We start from the raw sequence: 22195 nt of genomic DNA, 5'->3' as shown, positions 1-22195 counted from the left end.
ATTTCGTTGAATGAATTCTTCAGCTCGGCAAGCTCTGCTACATTCTTTTTCAGGGCATTGAGTTCCTTGTACATTTCTTCTTTCAGATCTTGTATACTTTTCCTCGTTTCATCATGTTGTCTAGCTGAGTTTTCTTGTATCTCATTCAGTTTCCTTAGAATTATCACTCGAAATTCTTTGTTAGACATTTCAAGGGCTTCTTGTTCTACAGGATATAGAGCTTGAGAGTTACTACCCTTTTGTGGTGTACTTTCTTGATTTTTCATATTTCTGGTATCTTTCCTTTGATGTTTAGTCACTGTGGCAGGGGGTTTCACAGTCCACTAGTTTGACATTATTGTCTGACTAGGATGTTGCTGGGGTTGCCAATTTGGTATGGCTACCTCAGTGTCTGCTCAGTTGGCCACTAGTGCCTTGTGTGTGTGGTTGCCTCGGGTCTTGAGCCTCTCCGGGGAGCCGCCTCTCTGGTCACCATGCACTCGGCCGGGCTGGGGAAGGACTTAGGTTGCAGCGGTGAGGCCTACCTGCTGGGTCACACGGCAGCACCACAGGGCATGTGGTCTCTGCGGAGCTTCCATCTCCCCTGCTGGACGTCTCCCTGCTCTGCGCTCAGTTGGCTAGGCTGGGGATGGAACTGGGTGGCGGCGGTGAGGCCTACCTGCTGGGACGCATGCCGGCACCACAGGGTGTGTGGTCTCTGCAGAGCTTCCCCCTCCCCTGCTGGACATCTCCCTGCTCCGCACGCACTCTCTCCATGAACCTCTTGAAGTACCCTTATATGTGGTAGCCACAAAAAAGTTGAGCTTGCATGCACCTTTTCTCCATTTAGTAGATGCTGTGTGTACCGCCCACACTCTCCACGTAGACAGAGGCACTGATTTCCCAGCTTCTGGAGATGTTGGCTGCTGGACGCTCAAGAGAACATGTTCTTTATGATGCTAATTTCTTGAAATTTGTTCAATCTTGCTTTATACCCCAGTACGTGGTCAAGCTTCATAAATATCCCGTGGGTTCCTGATCCCGAGCTCGACGTTCTAGCCTCCATAGACCTCCATGCCCTCGTCCAGCAGGCTGATCTCCTGGTAGTACTTAGCCTTAACTTTAAAGTCTTCCTTAATTCATTTCTTTCTGTGGGTACTGCTCTACCTTAAAAATAGCTAATCATTATCTATCAGCCAGCTGAGAGCTACAAACGTGTATTTCAGACTCCTTTTCTAACAATATAACTGTACATTCAGAGCAAAGTAACATTTTGAGATAAAATAGAATAAATGGATAGGCAATCCCCTCCCTCCACTACCAATTATATTTATGGAGAATATGTTGCCTAAGAGCCAGTATTTTCAAGGATCTGTACATTTATTGCTATGATTTCTTTTTGTTCCTTTTTGTCTTTTTCCTACCCCTTCTGCCCAGGACTAAAAAACTGCATCATAAGATAATTCACAGGCATGAATTGGCCACACAATTTGTGTTTAAATAAAAATTTGGATTTAGATTTGAAATCACTTTAATAAGCCAGCATTACTTGTAAAAGACAGTATTTTGAAAATAACACACACTGATCAAACTAATATAGCTGCAGGAGAAATACTTAACATAAATACTATCTTAAAAAAGACTAAGACAAACATTTTATCGGTGAGTATAAAGCAGCATATTCCAAAATGAGTTTTGGAGGAAATCAATTCTTCAAAAGATACTGGTCAAATAAGTTTGGGAATACCATATATTATAACTCTTCTCTCTCATTCACAAAACACATGTAATATCTAAAACATTTTATAAAAAATAAAATTATTAGATTTAATAATTAAGGACTTGTTGAACTTTATTCAACCCATAATTTCCCATATTTCTTTGACCAGAGTTCCCCACCTTTTGGGGGCAGAGGTAGGAGTAAAAAAACACAGTTTAGGGAAACACTGCTATATAGCACTGCTTGAAAATATTACCTCTAAATAGATTTACAAAATAGCTAGGATTAGAACTGTGACAACAAATGAGAAGCTTACTAATATATAGGAATTTAAACTAACTCACTACATAAGAATTTATATAACTTGTATTAAGTGTTTAAAGCAGCTAAGGGACAATTTTAAGATAGATGATTTAATTAAAAATAAAAAATAAGCATTTTAGTCAAATCCGTATATTAATTGCTAATTTCTCTCTAACAGCAATTATTCTCTAATGCCATTCTCCTCCCCTCAGTTACTAAAGACAGACTTTCAATATTAAAACTAAAGTTCACCTGGGCAATCAGGTGGTTCAAAGAGGTGAGGGGAAGTACAGGTTTGAGAATCTACTGCTTTAGAATCATTTGTACTATTGTTCCTTTCTGTACCATAGTGGACCATTTGAAAGGGAAAGATATTTTTAACACATGGATTTTCATATTACATTTTGCCAGACTTCTGGACCATTTTGTTTTGATGTCAACATAATTCTATGAGGAAAAAAAGTATTTAATAGTTAACACTCCCCAAAAAGAGAGGGACTACAGCAGTTTTAGAAAACACTTACTTAATCATTTCAAAAAGCTTTGGATCTGAGACCTTGATATTTCGTGCCATATTCCAGGAAAGATGAACCATGGGTACTATTGACTTCACACTTTGCAATTTGTTCCATTCGTACCGTTCCACTGCCAATTTATACTGGCAGGCTAGGAAAAAAAAAAAACAGTTCTAAGCAACCCAAAGTACCAAAAGATATGAAGATAACCATTATCACCCTCTCAGGTGATATCTTTAACACCAATTCTGAAAACCTCAAAATATACAAAAATAATTTTTATGTTTTATGATAATCATGGTAAAAATAACAGTAGTGATCATATAAAGAGTGCTTCCTATGACTATGTGCCAGGCATTGTGCTGAGCTATTTTTATCCATTATCTCATTTAATCTTTATCATCACCTTATTAATTTATCATCTCCATTATAGAGATGAAGAAATCGAAGACCAGAGAGGTTAAATAACTTGCCCAAAGTCACAAGAGCCAGGTCCTGGTCCTAATCCAGGTCTTTCTGGCTCCAAAGTCATATTCTTAACCTTAAGTGAATAAATAATGCCTTCAGGCAGGCATAATTCAGAAAGATTTTGACATAATAGGGATATTCATATGACATACCAGATAAAAGGAAAATCTCAAAGACTGAATTTCTACTTTGCTTTCTCCCTTAAGGGGTTTTGTTTATAAAATAAAACAAAGTACTTTATAAATTATTAAAATTATATCCTCCATGTATATAAAGACATAACCTTGTTATTTGCTGAGACCTATGGTCTTGGATTTCCATTTGTTAACCTGAATTTACTTTCTTATATCACAAATTAAAATTCTGGCTGGCTGGTTAGCTCAGTTAGAGCACAGCCTTATAACACCAAGGTCATGGGTTCAAATCCCCATATCAGCCAGCCACCAAAACACAAAGAAACAAACAAGCGAATTAAAATTTTATGCAAGAAGGCACACTTCTTCCAATTTTTACTGAGTTATATATATTTCAAGAAAAAAATAGACCTATCAGATTTTATAATCTAAACTTTTAAATTTAAATTTAAACCTTTATAAATTAAACTTTTTTTTAAAGTGTATTCTTTAAAATACCTGTAAGTGGACCAACATTCCAAGCAATGTTGTTGCACCAGCCAATAGCCTGGACCCAATGAACAGTGCCTGCATTTATCCAGACCAAATCTCCAGGTCGCTGAATAAACCTATACACTGGAACATTTGCTTCATAAAGATCTTCAAGGTTAGGCCACCAAGAACCCATTAGGAAATTCAAATTATTTCTGAAAAAAAGAAAAAATAATGCAAATGGATCAAGTACTTTAATAAGCTCCTTATATGAGTGGAAGAAAACATCAAAGTTTTTAAAAAATGTTCATTCATTTCATTTAAACTTAACTCTGCTTGGGCAATAAAAACTGCTGTACGTATGTAAATAGTGTGAAATCAATTATAGTTAAGTATGAGATGACTTATCTAAAGATCAGTATTACTACCTTAATTGATTTTTCAAAGATCTAAATGAAACCCAAAGCTACCTTCAAGTAACACTTATATACAATAACTTTTAATTTCACTCCAATAAAGACTATTTTTGATTAACCTTTCTCTCTGGAACACCTAGAAATCCCTAAAAGGTAAATGGAAAGAAAGTGCAGTTGACATCAAGTCATTTAAATCCATAAACAGGAACAACGTAAGTACTATGAACTTCCCTCAATTTCTGAGGGAAAGGAGAAGATAGAAATGGCCTCTATTGTTGTTTTGAATCACAAGGAGGAAAAAGGGGACAGGATGTCAGTCTTTATAGTCTTGATGACTAGTTGATTAAAACTATGCAGTTGAAAACAACTTTATCAAAAATCATACACACGCACAAATAACCACAACCCACCACCACCACCAATATATTCTGAAAACATTCTACAGACCCTATTACTAAGCTTTTATTTTAATATCTGGTTTCTTATTATTCTCCATCATGACATGAAGCACTTTTTAATCTACATTGCAACTTTTCCCATAAAGGAATTTTATAAAATTCAATTAACTACTTCAGATTTTATATTTTGGGGAAGGAAAAACTCACATAGTGGAAATGCTCCTTTCCTTAAGATCTCAGAAATAACCTTCACTTTATTTGTGTGCTGTGTTAATGTATATGTTAAAGTATACTTTGAAACTGTTTTTGATTGGGTTAAATTTACTTTTTTGTCTAGATCAAGTGTTGACAAACTATGGCCCACTGGCCAAATCCAGCCCACTGCCAATTTTTTTAAATAAAACTTTTATTAGAACACAACCATGCCCAAAAAAAACAAACACAAAAAAAGCAAACATTGTTTTGACCATATATTCAATTCAAAAGAATGGTTATTTCAAGACAGGTATTATTTAAAGTCATGAAATAAGGGCCGGCCCGTGGCTCACTTGGGAGAGTGCCATGCCGACAACACCATGTCAAGGGTTAAGATCCCCTTACCAGTCATCTTTTATAAAATAAATAAAGTCATGAAATAAATTACAGGCACAGTCAGTATGAGAAGCAATAATCCTTATGTGAAACAAAATTACAGTGAAATGCTGAGGTAGCAAGGTACTATTTCCATGACTTAGTTATTAAATTTACCTAACCCTGCTAGACAAGGCAGTTGAGGAGGAGGGGAGCCTGGCCTGGCGTGTACTCCACACCTTGGGAATGTTACTGCACGTGGAACGGCTGCTTTTGGAAGATTATTGCCCAGAAGAAAAGACATTTGGTTTTCACAAGCCAAAGATGTACCGAAGTATAGAGGGCTGCTATATTTGCAGAGCTAAGTCCTCCAGTTCTCGATTCTCTGACAGTAAATGCTATGAAAAGGACTTTCAGAGCTGTTTTAGGCTGCATGAGACTCGTTCTGGAGACATCTGCAATGCCTGTGTCCTGCTTATGAAAAGATGGAAGAAGTTGCCAGTGGGATCAAAAAAAAAAAGCTGGCTTCAGAGTTGTAGAAGGGCAGGACTCAGTCCAAAGACTACATTGAAACCAAAGAAAGTGAAAACTCTATCTGGAAACAGGATAAAAAGCAACCAGATCAGTAAACTGCAAAAGGAATTTAAACATTACAATTCTGATGCTCATAGAACCACCTCAAGTGCCTCCCCAGCTCAATCTCCTTGCTACAGTAACCAGTCAGATGATGGCTCAGATAAGAGACAGCTTCTGGTTCTAATAGAACACCAGTTTTCTCCTTTTTAGACATCACATACTGGAAAAGACAGAAAATATATCGTGGGATTATCTATAAAGGCCATTTTGGGGAAGTCCTCATTGACACACATCTATTCAAGCCTTGTTGCAGCAATAAGAAAGCAGCTGCTGAGAAGCCAGAGGAGCAGGGGCCAGAACCCCCACCCATCTCCACTCAGGAGTGGTGATTGAGGTTTATGTAGAAGGGGAACAAGAAATAATTTAAATTTTGAAAAGACCACAAAGCAACAAATTGACCCTCCTATTTTTAACTTGGATACCCGTTATTCTGCCAAAAGACAATTTCTAGAATAGTTTTGAATGGGTTATTTTCTCCTCCCAGTTCCACAAACTCTGAAGCCAGTGTCTAGCTTTCTAAAAGAAAAAGAAGTGTACATAATATTTAAAATGCTAAGTATTTCACAGGAAAGCTGAATACTGTTGTAAACTGCTCTAAGATTTTTTTTTTTAAATCCCCTTCTAATGAATGGAACTAGGGGAATTTCAGGGGATTTGCTGTATGATAAACCATATGTAGTTTTAGTTTTTCTATACTGAGAAGCAGTGGTTGGGTATTTTTAAAGATGGCTGGCTACACTTGTTTTTCTTCATGATAATAAATTTATAACTCAGTACATGGACTTGTCCCTAGAGGTAGTTGTTAATAATTTTGAAATATTAGGGTCTTGCCAAGGTTCTGATGATTCAAACCTGTACTTCTGATTATTAAGCAGGACAGACTGAGCTTTCTGTTGCAAATACCTTGAAGGAGAAACTAATTTCTAAATATGCAGAGAGGTAACTTGACTGTATGGATTGCATCCTGTACCACCTCCCTTCATATTAATATTTGATAAAGATTTTAATTTATGTGAAACTTGTAAAGCAGAATCAAAGCTCCTCTTGGAGAAATGGCAAGTCTCTAGGATAGGCAAGATCCTATATGAATAGTACCAAAGCATTACCACATGGCAGAGAACTCATTCTATTGATAATGTTAAACTATCTGAAAAATAAAATGTGCAAGTCTTCAGGATGGCACAAAACAAAGGTTAATTCTTCTTTAGGCATATTTCTTAGAGGGCTTGCCAAGTGTGTAAATAATTGACTTTTGTTTGTGTTACATGACTGGTGACTTCATTGAAAATCTGCACAATTCAGTTTTAGCTCTGGATTACTTCAGCTGACTTTTGTGGATGTTTGAATTGTTTTAACCTATTAGGGGTTTTGGTTTTTTCACTCTAAATTAAAATTTACTAAAAGAAAAGATGTGTGTGTTAATGCTAAGTGAGTTGGTTTGGGTTTGGCTTCTTTTAGTCAGGCTTTCTGAACATGGGGCTATCCTGAACACGGAGCTCTTCAATTCTAAAATTCTCATTAAAAGCCTCTCATTTGAACCCAAACCAAAGTACTTCTCATTGCCTCTTTTCTAAAAGTTCAGGAAAAAAGTACTCGTATCACCTGTTCCGACTTTTCACAATGAGAGAGGAGTATTCATCTGCCGCATAACCTGACTCAGTGTTTATTTTTAAAACTGGATTTTAAAAATTGGATAGTACAACAGTAAGGAGTGAGCCGCTTTTTATGGGCACCCTATAGACTCATAGTTCTTAATCTAAACTTAACGTTTTATGTTTCTTCCTTTTGGGTAAAAACCTACATGCACAGACTACACAGTGAGTTGGGTCAGCTCTCCCACAGCCACTGAGGTGTATTACAAGAGTCCAGCCATTATCATCCTCCTGAGTTATTTTGAAATGTTTTTCTTTTTTGTTTTTTGTACATTTTGGCTGCAGTATTGGTGGTAGAATATACTATACTATGGATCATTTCTACTTCTGTATTTATTTATTACTAGACCTCAACCACAGTCTTCTTTCTCCCCTTCCATCTCTCTTTGCCAGTAGGATGTACTGTTCATAGTCATGTACTTTGTATTAATATATTAGAAATCTACAAATCTGTTTTGTACTTTTTATACTTCTGGATACACATAATCAAAACTTTTATTAGGATACTGAATAAATTTATTTAGTCTTATTAGAAAAAAAAATTTACCTAACCCTTCATGCTAACTTGATATTTTTATTATCTGAAAGCTCAACCTTTTGGACATCTGACTATTCTAATTATCTTTATTCCCAAGACACTTCTCCATTTAGATAGGAAAGAAAACTATACCCTAAAAATAGACAATCTCTACTCAGAAATAATGAACAAGGATCATTGTACTGTATCTTCAACAACATAGTACAGTCATCCCTTAGTATCCTGTAGGAGACTGGTTCAAGATAAACCCCGGCCCATACACCCCAAACTCCATACCAAAATCCACAGATGCCCAAGTCCCTGATATAAAATGTCATAGTATTTGCAAATAATGTACACACATTCTCCTGTATACTTTAGATCTTTACAATACCTAATACAATGTAAATATTATATAAAGTTGCTATACTGTATTTTTTAAAATTTGTATTATTTTTTATTATTATACTTTTATTTCTTGTGGGTTTTTTTCCCTAGAATAATTTTCTTTGTTTTCCTTTTTTTAAAAAATTTTACCTCTAATGTAAGAGCTGACCAGAATATTTTTCATACTCAATTGGTTGAACCCACAGCCGCGAAACCCGTGGATGCAGAGAGCTGACTATACTATCTCAAAGTTTAAAAGATATGTCTTTCTGTAGCACAACAGAGATTTCCCACATGACGCTGTTCTTCCTCTGCTACCAGACTGCTTGGTCCATAAACAAAGTACAGATTAAAGTAGATCATTTTACTTCATTAGTACACTTGAAACTTTAAAATTCTGTATCTTTAGTTTTCTTACATTGATGGAAATCTATATGTTAAAATAGCAAAGATAATACCAGGTGATTATCTCTTGCATGTATATAAGGAAATTTTGGATTAGATATTTTGTTTTTTAACTATGATGCACTTCTTACTAAATCCAAACCCTTATAGCAAAGATCCTTAAGCCAAAGTAAGAAATTATAAGTTAATATGTGGAATATGTGTATAATTAATTTTCAAAATAATCTTGTATAGAAATGTTTTCAGTGGTTTTTTCCCTCCGTTTATCTAATTGGGGTGGAGACAACGCAGAATGTGCATATAATTTACGTTTTTTAGTCTTTATCCCATAATAATTTTCCAACATTACTATCAAATGAAAATATCAGGTGCTTACATAATGGAGTACTTTTTAGAAAAAAAGAAAGAGAATAAGGCTCTTCAATCTAGAAAAATAATTAAATTTGAGCCAATGGAAAAAAATTCCAAGGTACTCTTTAAAACAAGACACAAAAATAAATGAAGGCTCTTTCTAGGATCTTAAGGAAAGGAGTACTTCCACTATGCAAGTTCTTTCAATTAGAGAAAACAAAATCTGAAGCAGTTAATTAAATTTTATAAAAAATTCCTTTATAGGAAAAGTTGCTAGTTTTAAAAAGAATTTTTATCATGATAATACGGCAATGAGTAATATGTTCAAGTCTGAGTTATTTACAACCTATCAGCGTGCTCAATTACAGAATTCCTTCTACTTCCTAAAACCATTTACAATAAAACAATTTGGGGGGGAATATACACCTTTCAAACGAACAAGTATTTATGCATCATTTTAAAAATTAAACTAATAACTCAATCCTTCTATCTGCTAAATTCGTGACTACTACTATAGTATGGAGTGGTTTATGGCATCTTCCTTAAAGTATTTTCAATAACACAAAATAATAGGTTTGGAATCAAATCATTTACCATAAATTTTCTACTGGCTATATATATCCATTAGGATACCCAGTCTGGTAAGTTGTCCTTTATACTGTTTTCTAATAATTATGTTTAAAGAAATTTAGTTTAAAAACTTACTTTTCACAGAAGTCATTCAGAACACCCCAGTAACCTTCTGGAACGACAAACCATTCACAGTCACCTGGGCCAATATTTATGTTAACTGAACAGAAGTTGTTATTTTCTTGATGACCTGAAATGTGAAAAGAAAAAAATTAATCAGCACACTATAAATTCTATAGAAAAATGTGTATTTAGAAATGAAACCTTACAAATGTTCAACAGAGAATACTCTAGTAGTATTCAGTTCTTTATCACTGCAGCATTTTTGTGTCAAGTCTGGTTAGTTAACAGCTGAGTTTGGTCAACTCCTAACTCACTGAGTAAGAGCTTCTATGAAAGGCAATATAAATCACAGTTAAGAGCTTAAACTCTGGAACCAGGCTCCTTGGCTTAGTCATTACATGAATCTGGGCAAGTTGCTAAACCTTTCTGACTCAGTCTCCTTATACATAATGATTCCTATAGATTACTGGATTATTTTGAAGATCAATGAAACAATGAATACTTAGAACAATGTCTGATACATGGTTATGCAATAAATATTAGTTATTACAGACATCATTACCATTGGGCATTGGAAAAAAGGCAAGAAGCTTGGTTTTCAAAATGTAGCTGCTCCAGGTAGTGACATCAGCAAAAATGGCAGAGTAGAAAACTCTGGGGGCCCATCCCTTTCCAGAAACACCAAAAAAATTCTAAAACTGTCAGATTCATACCTGACAGAACTCAGGCAGACAGTCAAAGATTTACAGAGACCAAGCAAATGCTTGACCAAGAGAAAGGTAACAAACATGGTAGAAGATTGTTGTGGCACTTTACCCTACCCTAGCCCCACCTCCATCACTGGTGGGATAGTGGACTTAAAAATTTAAAGTCTGTGTTCCTATTCTGAGTTCCCCTGGTTCTGCGGGGAGCAGAGTGAATCTTGCTGCCAAGGAACTGTGCTTGTCTGTTTTGACCTAAATGGAGTTTCCCCAAAGGACTGATGCAAGGGGCTTCTCTTTGTTTCACCTACCTTGGAACTCTATCAGGGCAAGCAGTTCAATGGTACACAGTACTTACAATTGTCTCCTACTACGGGCAAATGGTTGGAATTGCCCATGGCATGGACTCTAAATAAAATTTAGCCCTAATTAAAATTGGATATTCTGGGACCCCCACCATCTAAATAAAATTCTATCAGAATAGAGCCTGAGAACATCTCTACAGTTTACAACATACATGTCTGATTGTGAAGTCCATTAACGCAGTACCAGTATATTTATCTCTAGTATATTTATCTCTGTAACTCCAGGAACAAAATGTTTAGCCTATTAACAAGGTACTCAAGATGTTTTTAAAATTGAACTGAACTATTTATTATCCAATATGACAACTACTTGAACTGTGAATTGAAATGTGTGATAATTGCATAGTACACACTGGATTTCAAAGACTTAGTATGAAAAAAAATCTCTCATTTTATATTGATTACATGTTGAAATGATAATATTTTGAAGATATTGGATTAAAAATAATTTTACCTTTTTTTAAACTTTAAATTGACTATCAAAAAAATTAAAATCATATATGTAACTTGCATTATATTTCTATTGGACAGCACTACTAAAGGAATTCTTTAAGGTTACACAGGACACTTTTGGAAGACTAATGCCATACAAACAAACAAAAAACTCAGGATAGTCTAAGCACAAGTGACAAAGAAATAACCTATCAAGTTTGCTTTATCCTCAGATGTATAATAAAAAAGGGATTCTTTCTGATTGGAGGATGTTATTTGCATAAAATAATTCAAACCGCATGGGAGAAGTTTTCAATTGAAATGAACCTTAATAGAGCCAAACTGATTAACTAAATACATAAGAAAACTAACTCTAGAGAGTTCAAACAGCATGCCCAATATTTGTATCAGTGTCTAATGACAGAGTGGGGAGCAGAACATTGTTCTTCCACCATTTATTCCAGAACTCTTTCCACTTTACCCAACTATAGATAAAATATTACTGAATTGGGCTTCCAATGGCCTGAGGATAGAAACTACAACCAGTGGTTCTAATCCTGGCTGTACATTAGAATACACTGGGGAACATTTTTTTAAAAAATTCATGTCTGGATCTCAATCCCCAAAGATCAATCAATTTATATATATTTTTTAAAAGCTTACCAGATTCAAATAAGCAGCCAGGGCTGGAAACCACTAACTATGTGACACAGAAGCAAGCATAGCCCTATTTTAAAACAATTCTTAAATTATGATTCAATAAGGTGACAAAGAAGGAAGCATTCTGGTTTTCACACTGTGGCTACTTCAAGTAGCAAAGAGAAGCACAAGGGAGATATGCAGTCCATATGCACTGGTACAGTTAAACCAATCTCTCTCCTAATTGATCAGTGCTAGGGTTATAGCAATTGTTAAATATTTTGAACATTACCCTGTGAGAAATTTCATGTCAATCCAAGGGAGCACAAAGAAGATGGTACATTAGTGTTGGATGGAAATTTTAACCCTAACAATGTAATTCATTTTATAAGTGAAGAAAAAGACCTAGAGTGGCAAAGACAAGATTAGATACCAGATGAGTCTAGTAACGTTTCCACATCAACAAGTGTTCAAGTGTTTTTTAAACTATTAGTTGCAACCCAATTAGAGGATTGCAACCTATACTTTCTTTTTTAAATGAAACAGACTAGAATAGATTAGAAAATACATTGTTCAATGAACTGTTGCTGTATACATACACGTGCAACATGGTCATGATATAAAATATATTTTCTTACTGGGATTGTGGTTAAAAAAAAAAAAGTTTAGAAAACACTGCACCCTGTCAATCTCTGCAGTAGATGTGATCAACAGAGTCTTTAGGCCAGAGGAACTTATTTTCCCAGAAGTATTCCAATAACCACTTTCCAAATAAAATTTTTGTTACTGTTTCTGGGCTAGCATATTAAAAATGATAATGCAAAGGGGAAAATATCTTAATAATCTGAGCCCAGTCAAAGAGTCCGATCTTATAATAGGAACAATCCTTTTTGTTTTATCCATAATAAACGGAAAGATTTTGGTTCTCTTTACATGTTTCACATTTTGATTAATTCTGATTTTCAATTGTATGAGACATGTTAGCTCATAAAAATTACCTGGTGTTCTGCTTCCTGGAACTTTCATGTACAGTTGAACTGTGTTCATGCCCAGTATGGTATGACCAACATGGCTTAGAAGATTTCCTGCTGATACGACACGCACAAAAGCAGGAAGTTTAGTCAGCTCATGTAGTTGCAACTTCCACCTGCAATAAAAAAAACAGATCAAGAGTGAAAACCCTGCTACAAATATTTGTGGAAGTTAACCATTTCTTCAAAATACTTGTGTTCCAGTCAGAAAACAATTAAATCTATAAATATTTTACTTTTGCATAGGAAATGCTAGAATGCTTAAATGTTTATATTTTTCCAAAGAAAGCTTCCCAACCAAAAGAAACATGAAAATTAAAGATGAGTAAATAAAAGGAAAAATTAGATTTTCTAGTTTTATAGTTGTGCTATACTCCATAAATTTACTTTTATATAATTCTATTTCATAAAACTTAAAATATAATGTTATGACTATGTAATTAGCATAAAGTTAGGGTCTTGATGAAAAACTTTACAAGAGTTTTAAGTCAAATACGATAATTTAATTGTAAAGCCTAGCAAGACTAATTTAGCTTAAACTTGTATGTCAACTAAGAAAAATGACATGAAATAAAATAGAAGAAATTGCAGACAATTCCCAATCTCACATAGGATATTTCTTTGCATCAATTCACAGAAATATTACTAAGAAAACTTACTTTTTGTCATCGGACAGGTCAATGTTGGTCCCAAACTTTATGGTTTTAAAGGGTCCTTTCCTTCTCCTCCCAGAACTTAAAAAAAGAAACAGTATTAGAAACATGCCTTTTAAACATAAATACCCAGTGGACATTAAAAATTACTTACTTATCTGAAGACGTAGATTCACTATCTGAGTGGTCTTTATGGTGACTTCTTTTTTCATTTTCTTCCTATAGATTAAGCAAAAAGCATTCTGGGTTAGTATTCTACAACTGGCTATCCTTTCCATCATAACACTGAAAAAAAGTTAACATCTAGATTGAATGACAGTATCTATGTTTTGAAACTAAGTTTCTATAATCTCTTACACATGAAAATTTCTTCAAAGAGCACATTAAATAAAGACCCAAGAAAAGTCAAATCTCACTGGCATGGTATCCAATCTTCTCCACCAGCCACAATGCTATATTATAGAGTCTATAATTTGCCCCATTTTCAAGAAGAAAGAAAACAAAGCAAGTTGAGGGGCAGAAGAAGTCCCAATCTTGATCCTAAATGTTCTAAGCTAGCAGAGATGTGTGCACATGTACATAGCCATATATGTGTAATGATTAAGGGTAAGATGCTATCTATTCTTGATTACGAACAAATGGAAGAAGTTTTTCCTGGGTTGAATCTTTATTCCACAATAAATTATACACAAACGATAAAACATTTAAAACATTAGTAAGGAAACAAAGTGCTAGATAAATATAGGGGCTTTTCAATGCAAATATTAATTTTACTTACAATTCTTGTGTCACAGACATAGTATTTCCCAATGCTGTCCTATGATTTCTGAGTAAGCAATACTCCGTGACATTTTGCTTCCCTCACTTTAAATGTATAGTTTCCAACATTTGTCAAATTTTTCACATGTAATCGTCCATGCCTCAAAGCATATTTAAAAAACCATTCTTTCTTTGGTTATGAATCCCCTCCCATTTAAATACTCTACCTCTTATTATCTTTGCTTTTCAACTCTTCCTCCAAATTTTCCTTTGATGATCTTTGAATCCTGCTTACTACTTATTCTATTTTGACCATAATATTATCATGTAGTTGAAGTATCTTGAAAGTTTGAACTACAGAGATTTTTATTTACAATGAATTCACTGCAATTCATGAAAGTAACCGGACAACTTTTATTAGATAATAGGGAGCGGCAGTGGAAAAGTAACACAAATACACATTTTACAGGTACAAATGTTGCCTTGACTGAAAATGTGAACTCAAGGCAAAATTTTAAACATTTTTAACAGAAAAAAAGCAAATCTAATCATTTACAAATTAAAGACCTTCATCCACATATTAAGTGTCAGCTGTAGGACACATGGGGAACATACAACTTAGTGTAGACAAGTACTTGAGTGATACATTTAATAAACTCGTTTCTGTGGTTGTTTTACGTTCATTATGAGGGAGTATTCACAAAATTCTTATTACAGTGCTAAAGGATTTCAGTAACGCTTCAGTGCAAAAAGACCTATATATGGGTCTTTTAGTAATAATCCTCTATTTTTCAAAGTTTTGTTTTTTAATTTTCCATATACTTTTAAATTTATACCTCTACCTCTGTTTTCTCTTACAGACTAAGATGGGTAAGAAGAACATGGGTAAGAAGAACACTAATGCTTCCTGAAGGAGTTGTCTATCAGATAATACTAATCTTGCAGAAGAAAAAAATGAAAAGACCCAAGTCTAGGGATTTTGCAAGCATAAACAAATGTAAGACCTAATTTATCCTCTAAGTCAGTGGTTCTCAACCAGGGGTGATTTTGCCCTCCAGGGGAAATTTGGCATGTCTGAAAATATTTTTGAGATGCCAGGGATGCTACTAAATATCCTACAACATACAGGACAGCCCCCACGACAAAGAATTATCCAGCCCAAAATGTTAACAAACACTGCCCTAAACAGAAATATCCCAGAAATGAAGGAGATAGCCCACTAGACAGTAATTCTATTTCCTCATAATGATATTTACTTTATCAACCCATTGGCAGGCTTACACTTTACTAAGAGCAAACTGGATAGCACCTACAAAGTATTTTATGTAACATAAACTAATGAGATGCTTACAAAAGTAATGTGTACTTTCAAAACTCCAAAATAAAATAATCTTTAAAACCCTATAATAATCTTCAGGAAGTAAATACTTACTCTCAATGACTCCTGGAATGAGGAGGCCTGGTACTGTGCATACTTGGCAATTGTAGTATGAGATCTATTACTTTCACAATGCCAGATTTTCTTCGTTCCAGTGGGATCCCAGTTTTCATCTGCTGGCTGCAACAACTGTGTCCTCACTTCTACCATATGTTCATTGTTGGCTTCCACCAAAGTTTTAGTAGAGAAAAGTCCCAGGTCTTTATAAATAAATAAAAAGTTAATAAATAAAAATTATATTTGGAACAATATTTTAAAGTATGTTTTTATTATTTAAGAAAAAAGGAAAAGCATTTTATGGCACAGCATCCAGTTCTCCTAAAACCCAACCAGGGCCTCTGCACACACTGAGCCACATGCAAAGTTTGCAGAACCATACACTGAAGTCCTGGACCTGTCATCCCATCCCAACAGAGAAAGAATCAAGGGTCCAAGGACTGACATTTTACTTATTGAATTTCTGCAAATGCCAGGAAATACTTATGGGGCTATAGTACTTACTAGTAGCATCAAATATCACCTACATTTTATATTCAAATTTCTTCTACTAGTTAACCTAAATCATAATTGCATAATTAGACCGAAATAAAAGCTAAATTTAAAAACCACCACAAAATCACCAGTAACTGATATCACCATCATATATTCACATCATGGATTAAAGAAGTGATATATATACTCATTCTCTCTCTCTCTCTCTCTCTCTCTCTCTCTCTCTCTCTCTCTCTCTCAGAGGCAGGAAAATGTTAAAACAAAAATACAAAAAGAGAGAAGAGGAAAAGAAGAAGGGCAGGGGACAGGAGGAAAGAAGAGAAGTAATCTCTGCCATTGCTTTCAAAGTTAAAAGATAGTAAAAAGAAATATACAAACTTTTTGCTTCTTTTATTTAATGCTTACCTAACTTAAGAGCTCCAGCAAGGCCACGTATTACTGTAACAGGGTTGTTTGGATTTGTACAGAATTGATGTAATGGAGGAAAGAAAGCATCACGTTTATTTTCCAACTGTAAAATTAAAACATGTGGTTAGATCTCAGGAAAACAAAGCTTTTATTTGAATATTATGCCCCAAATTCACATTATTTATCTCAATTTAAAAAAAGTAATGTATTTATTGATATTTCTATTTTATATTTTACAGTACTTTATCACTAGGTCTTTTGATTTTAATTGTAATTAGACAGCAACCACATACATTTCTCTTGTCCATTATATCTTGAACAAAATATGTGGGAGAAGTAGAATTTAAATTAAGCTTCAAAATCAGTTTTTAAACATTATTCAGGCTTAAAAAGGAAGAAATGCTGTCATATACTTCAACATGGATGAACCGTGAGGACAAGGGAAATAAGTCAGTCAGAAAAACACAAATTCCACTTATATGAGGTATCTAAAGCAGTCAAATTCATAGAAACAAAAAATAGAATGGTAAATTGGTGAAACAGAAAAAGGGAATTGTTCCATGGGTAGAATTTCAGTTTGGCGAAATGGAGAAGTTCTGAAGATTGATTAACACTACCAAACTATACACTTAGAAATGGTTAAGCTGGTAATTCTATGTTATGTGCTTTGTTAAAAATCACAATAAAAAATAGAGAAAAAAAGAAAAAACAAAGTATTTTAAAAAATAGTACCAAAATGAAAGCATGTTTAAGACCCATAAAAAATAAATCTTAGTTCTGCATTTTTCCCCTCAGATCTCAGTTTAAAAGCTTTTACACATCTATTCCAGTGCTTCCCTTACATAATAAAAGATCAATAACTACTGGCTGGAGAATTAATATAACATTTGGCTTCTGGAAGGCAAAAGGGTCAAATCTCTAAAACAAACTCTAGTATAATTTTTTAGATACAAGATCATTCTGACTAAGTACATTACTCTAACTTTATAATTAAAATTTTTTTCATTTGGGATAGCAGTGGAAAGATGGAAGGAAATGGAGTAGGAAAACCTATTTGGGAGAAACAAAAATAGGAGCTGCTTTGATTTAACTCTTATCACCTTCCTATATCAGATGTCTACATTTCTATAAAGTAAAATTAATATCCAGTTTTAAATAACCTACTAAGCTTTTTAGTGAAATATATCTATTACCACATTTTATGTTCTCAAACACTTTTTTTGAAGATAGATAATATCTTTTTTTTGTCAGATGTATAAAATGGAATGAACGCTAAGGTCCATTTAACCAGCAGAGTGCAGATTTAAAACCCAGTTCACTCAAAAAAAGTTACACTTTTAGTTAGCTTTTGCCTAATGCTACTGAAAATTAGTGCAGTAAAAAGTATTTCTCATTATTCTAATATAATCACAGTTAATGGCTAAGAAGGCATTTTAAAAATGCTATTACAAAATCTTTTTGAATACATTTTTCCCCCCGAAAATATTCAAGCTGCTGCCAATAATTGTAATGTTTCCTAAAAGGCACCCACATTGTTTTAAAGAAGGTTTTATGAAAGACAGGTAGGTGCAAACACTGGTTTACTTCCAGTCAGTCAATTCAGACTCACATAAATACTAGGTGTAGGTGGATTCAACTTGTCCTTTGGCAAGGGAGGGTATGGTGAAGATGGTGGTCTTGGAGGCGGACATTTATCCAACAAAATGCTACTGTTAGATAAGCCATTTTTACCTAGATTCCTTAAAAAAAAGAAGAAGGGAGAATAAATCAGCTATACTCTTATTTAGAAAACAGAAAGAGAAAATCCTAAATTAAGTCCTAATTAAATCACTAAGCATTTGCACAAATCCATTAGATCTGGCTCCATCAGGAAAAAACTAAGAAAATACTTATCTTGACTCCTACATCTTCCAGTGAAGAAAAATAATATAAAAGATACCACGCATGAATTGTTATTCTTTATTTTGCTCATAATTTTCCAATTTATTTTCTTTACCTGAAGAGCAAATATGAGTTCCAATTTCCTTTCCACCATCAGATTCTTTTCCATAAAATGATAAAACTTAACCAAAAATGGTCTAAATAATAGTAAAAATAGAATATTTCTCTCTTCCTACGTCTTGTGTTAGCAATTATAACCAGAATATCTGTGCGACAACTCTCAAACCTGAGAAGATTCTTTTCCTTTCTTTCCTCAAATCTGAAAAGAAATTTCTGTGCAACTCCTTGGCTAATAAAATTCAGCAAGATTTAATCTATTAAATTTTACAGCAAATTATGGCAATTTTTTAAACAACATTGTTTAATCAAACAGAGAATGCTATCCATTCTCTGACACTGTATATAATTCTTACTAGTATTTGGGGTTTCTTTTCCTTTAATGAAGGTATCGTGTTTGTTAAAATTGTAAATTTTAAAAATATGGTAGCATTATACTCTAACTTTTTAGCAAAAGAAAAAAAGATATTTCCAATTTCTTAAAGTTTCTAGCCAACTTAGAAAATCAACAAAAAATAATTTTGAGCTTTCAAACCATTCCAGGTTAACTAACTTACCTCACCCAATTATTACAAGTTCAAAATCAATGCATTAAAATATCAAGTACTCTTAACATATTAAAATTTCAGATAAGAATTTCAAAATTGTAATTATTGTGGGAAGTCGAAAACTCAGTAACTTTGCTTACTTAAGAAGGAATTAGCTATTTTTTCATCACAAGTTATAGAATAACACAGGTTGAAACAAAATTAATTTTCCTTATTTTGCTACATTTTTGCTACACTGAAAAATCTTACAAATCAGCCTTTTTAGTTGACACTAATGAAAACTAAGGCTTAAAATTCACTGCTGTGCAGTCGAGATGTTATACTAAATTGCACCATAGGTGTCACTTAATTTTCTCAACTACGACTCCAAGTAAAGACAAAAGAGTTCATGGCAGGTCTCAAAGGAATGAATTAAGTCTAAAATAATTGACTTTTACATATAAATATGTGAAAGAGTTATTAAACTGAAATTTAAGTTCAACTGAAAACTAAGGTTAAAGTTTAATTAAATGAATATTCTACCCAACACCAGTTTTCAACATCCGTCCAGAAAGCATGAGTGCCCTGTACACTTAAAGACAGACATATGTTTAAGTTTTTAAAGTTAGTTATAAAATTGGGGCTAAATTATGAAGTCCATGGAATTTCTGCTTTTAACAAGTAGAAAATTATTGGCAGAGACTGGTAAGGAAACGATTTAAGTATTATTAAGTTAATGTAAGATAAAACATTCACTTACAATATCCACATAAATAATAATAAAGTTTTCATGCTGAATTGTATATCTGCCACTCTTTAACTCTGGAGTTTAAACAAAATGACTCAGAATACGTAAAATTTGTTTTCCAGAAAAGGAGATAGATGTTTTACAATTTTGTAAACGATTATCTTAAGAAATTGAAATTTACGGACCATGTATTAAAACTGACTGTACCATAAAAGAGCACCTCATGCTAATTAAACGTTAAACTTTAATTAAAATTTAAACTTCTACAACAATTCTGAACATTGACAAATGAAACTGGAAAATGGGGCTTGACAGATCAGTAAAATTCTGTCTTCATCATTTCTACAGTTCTGTAACAATTTTTTTTAAAAAGGCAAATGGGAAAGTAAAACAATGGAAAATGTTGCTGTCTATATTTTAAAGTAGAAAAGAAAAAGGTGAGGCATGACTAAGGGAGCTGATGATGATTCAACTGCTTGGAATGTTACAATTATAATTTTAAACCATAAAAGCAAAGGTATTGTAACTGCCTTTTAATGTATACCACTGACCACCACAACACTAACATAAACCAAACAACTCAGATTTAAAAATAACCACCACTTTAAAAACTATGAACGTGAAAATAAGAGGGTACACAGAATAAATAGTGCAAACACGTCATACCTAACAATTTATCGTGTTTCAAACTGACTACCTGCCTATTAAGTCAAATCTGAAACAAATAGGAATTTCTCTAAAGGAACTGATGTGTATAGTTGTCTATATAGCGACTATAAGCTTTTTTCACTTAAAATATATTTTCAATCCTAATGCAAAGGGCCGGGCTGGATAACAGGAATAGACATTTTTTGTGAACACATACGTGTCCAACACTGTTTAGAACACCTAAAGCCAACTAATAAAACTTTAATATAAAAATCCACAGTGAAGAAAGGAAGAAGAAAGTTGAAGAAAGAAGCAGGTATTGGAAAGGATTTAGAGATTATCCCATTCTAAATCCTTTTCTCTCATTTTGAAACTCTTTCCCTGAGCAGAGAGAGCAGGGTAGGAGAAAATTAGTCATTGCCCAATTAACTTTCAAATTTACCCGCATCATATGGCAGAGAAATGATGGAAAAGTAGTCTGTGGGTAAACCCATCTATACTTTAATCATCTTTTCTTAGGAAGCTCCTAGACCAGAAACATCAAGTCTCTTGGGCCTGTGTCACTTTCCCCTTCTCCAACTTCTGGACTCCTGCCCAGCACAGGCCACCATCAACAGAACACAGAAATGGCAAACAACATGACACCTATAATTTGCCATCTTGACTTTTTCTCTAAGCCTCAAATGACTTTTTCTCCAATTTATGAAAGCATTTTTTGGTCTCTTCATTAATAAACTGAGGCCTAGATTTACCGGAATAACCCAAGAAACCCCATAGTGTTTTGATGAATCTAGCTAACTTACAAGATATATATCAAAAAATTAAGTCTTGGGCCGGCCCGGTGGCGCACTGCTACAGTGCACCGCTTGGGAGCGCGGCGGCGCTCCCGCCGAGGGTTCGGATCCCACATACAGACCGGTTCCCGCTCACTGGCTGAGCGAGGTGCGTGCGCAGCACCGAGGGGTGCGATCCCGTTGCCGGTCCCGGTCCGGTACGGGCGTGACACTGAGGGTTGCGATCCGTTGCCGGACACGAAAAAAGACAAAAAGGAAAAAAAAAATTAAGTCTCTATAATAAGGTAAAATTGCCTTTAGGAGCTGAAAGCTGAAAATAAAACTGAAAGAATGTACTTAATCTGAAGTGAATGTTCATATATGCCTCAAAAATGAGAAGGAAGGGCCGGCCCGCGGCTCACTTGGGAGAGTGTGGTGCTGAGAACACCAAGGCCACAGGTTCGGATCCCTATATAGGGATGGCTGGTTAGCTCACTTGGGAGAGCATGGTTCTGACAACACCAAGTCAAGGGTTAAGATCCCCTTACCGGTCATCTTTAAGAGGAAAAAAAAAAATGAGAAGGAAGATTGCAATCTTTAATACATTAAGAAACACAATCAACTAGGCACCCATGACATACAACTTTATTAATAAAAACTTACGAAAACTGCTACTGTACACAGTTTATAATTTGGGGAACAGAACACAGCTCTATGGAACTCTTTCTGATAGTCCTCCAGAAAACTCTTAGGTCCCATACACTTGATGATGTTAGTTTTAGACCTCTAAGTTTCCCCCCATTTGCTAGCAACTGTCTGAGTCTACAGAGAGTGGATGAGGGAGGAAGCCCCTGCTCCAGCAAAGTGGAGTAGCAGTATCTAGGAAATAGGACAGAGGCCCCAGCAGCCAAGTGCAGTGCAGGAAGAATGCAGTCAAACTGGCAGTAAGCCAAGGCACTGTGTGTAGA

General features: G+C 34.5%; 1 protein-coding gene and 1 pseudogene across 6 annotated transcripts in view; one reads left to right on the top strand and one right to left on the bottom strand.

The window, feature by feature from the left end:
• KDM6A (lysine (K)-specific demethylase 6A) overlaps positions 1–22195 on the bottom strand; it is a 136087-nt gene that overhangs the window by 16634 nt on the left and 97258 nt on the right. For 5 of the 6 annotated variants that reach the window (XM_008573616.1, XM_008573618.1, XM_008573617.1 and 2 more), the window contains 9 exons: positions 18143–18272; positions 16531–16636; positions 15628–15833; positions 13591–13655; positions 13443–13517; positions 12751–12899; positions 9628–9742; positions 3618–3805; positions 2527–2668 (listed from right to left, as the gene is read on the bottom strand). In XM_008573616.1, coding sequence (XP_008571838.1) covers positions 2527–2668; positions 3618–3805; positions 9628–9742; positions 12751–12899; positions 13443–13517; positions 13591–13655; positions 15628–15833; positions 16531–16636; positions 18143–18272 — 1176 coding nt within the window. Of the gene's footprint in view, positions 1–2522; positions 2669–3617; positions 3806–9627; positions 9743–12750; positions 12900–13442; positions 13518–13590; positions 13656–15627; positions 15834–16530; positions 16637–18142; positions 18273–22195 lie in introns of those variants that run through there. The other variant, XM_008573621.1, reaches the window with a different exon arrangement.
• On the top strand, positions 5221–5939 carry LOC103591216 (annotated as a pseudogene).

The sequence above is a fragment of the Galeopterus variegatus genome, unplaced genomic scaffold, assembly GCF_000696425.1.
Source record: "Galeopterus variegatus unplaced genomic scaffold, G_variegatus-3.0.2 Scaffold941, whole genome shotgun sequence".
Classification (NCBI taxonomy): Eukaryota; Metazoa; Chordata; class Mammalia; order Dermoptera; family Cynocephalidae; genus Galeopterus; species Galeopterus variegatus.
The sequence above is the reverse complement of the archived record's forward strand: the minus strand, read 5'-3'. Positions and strand labels throughout refer to the sequence as shown.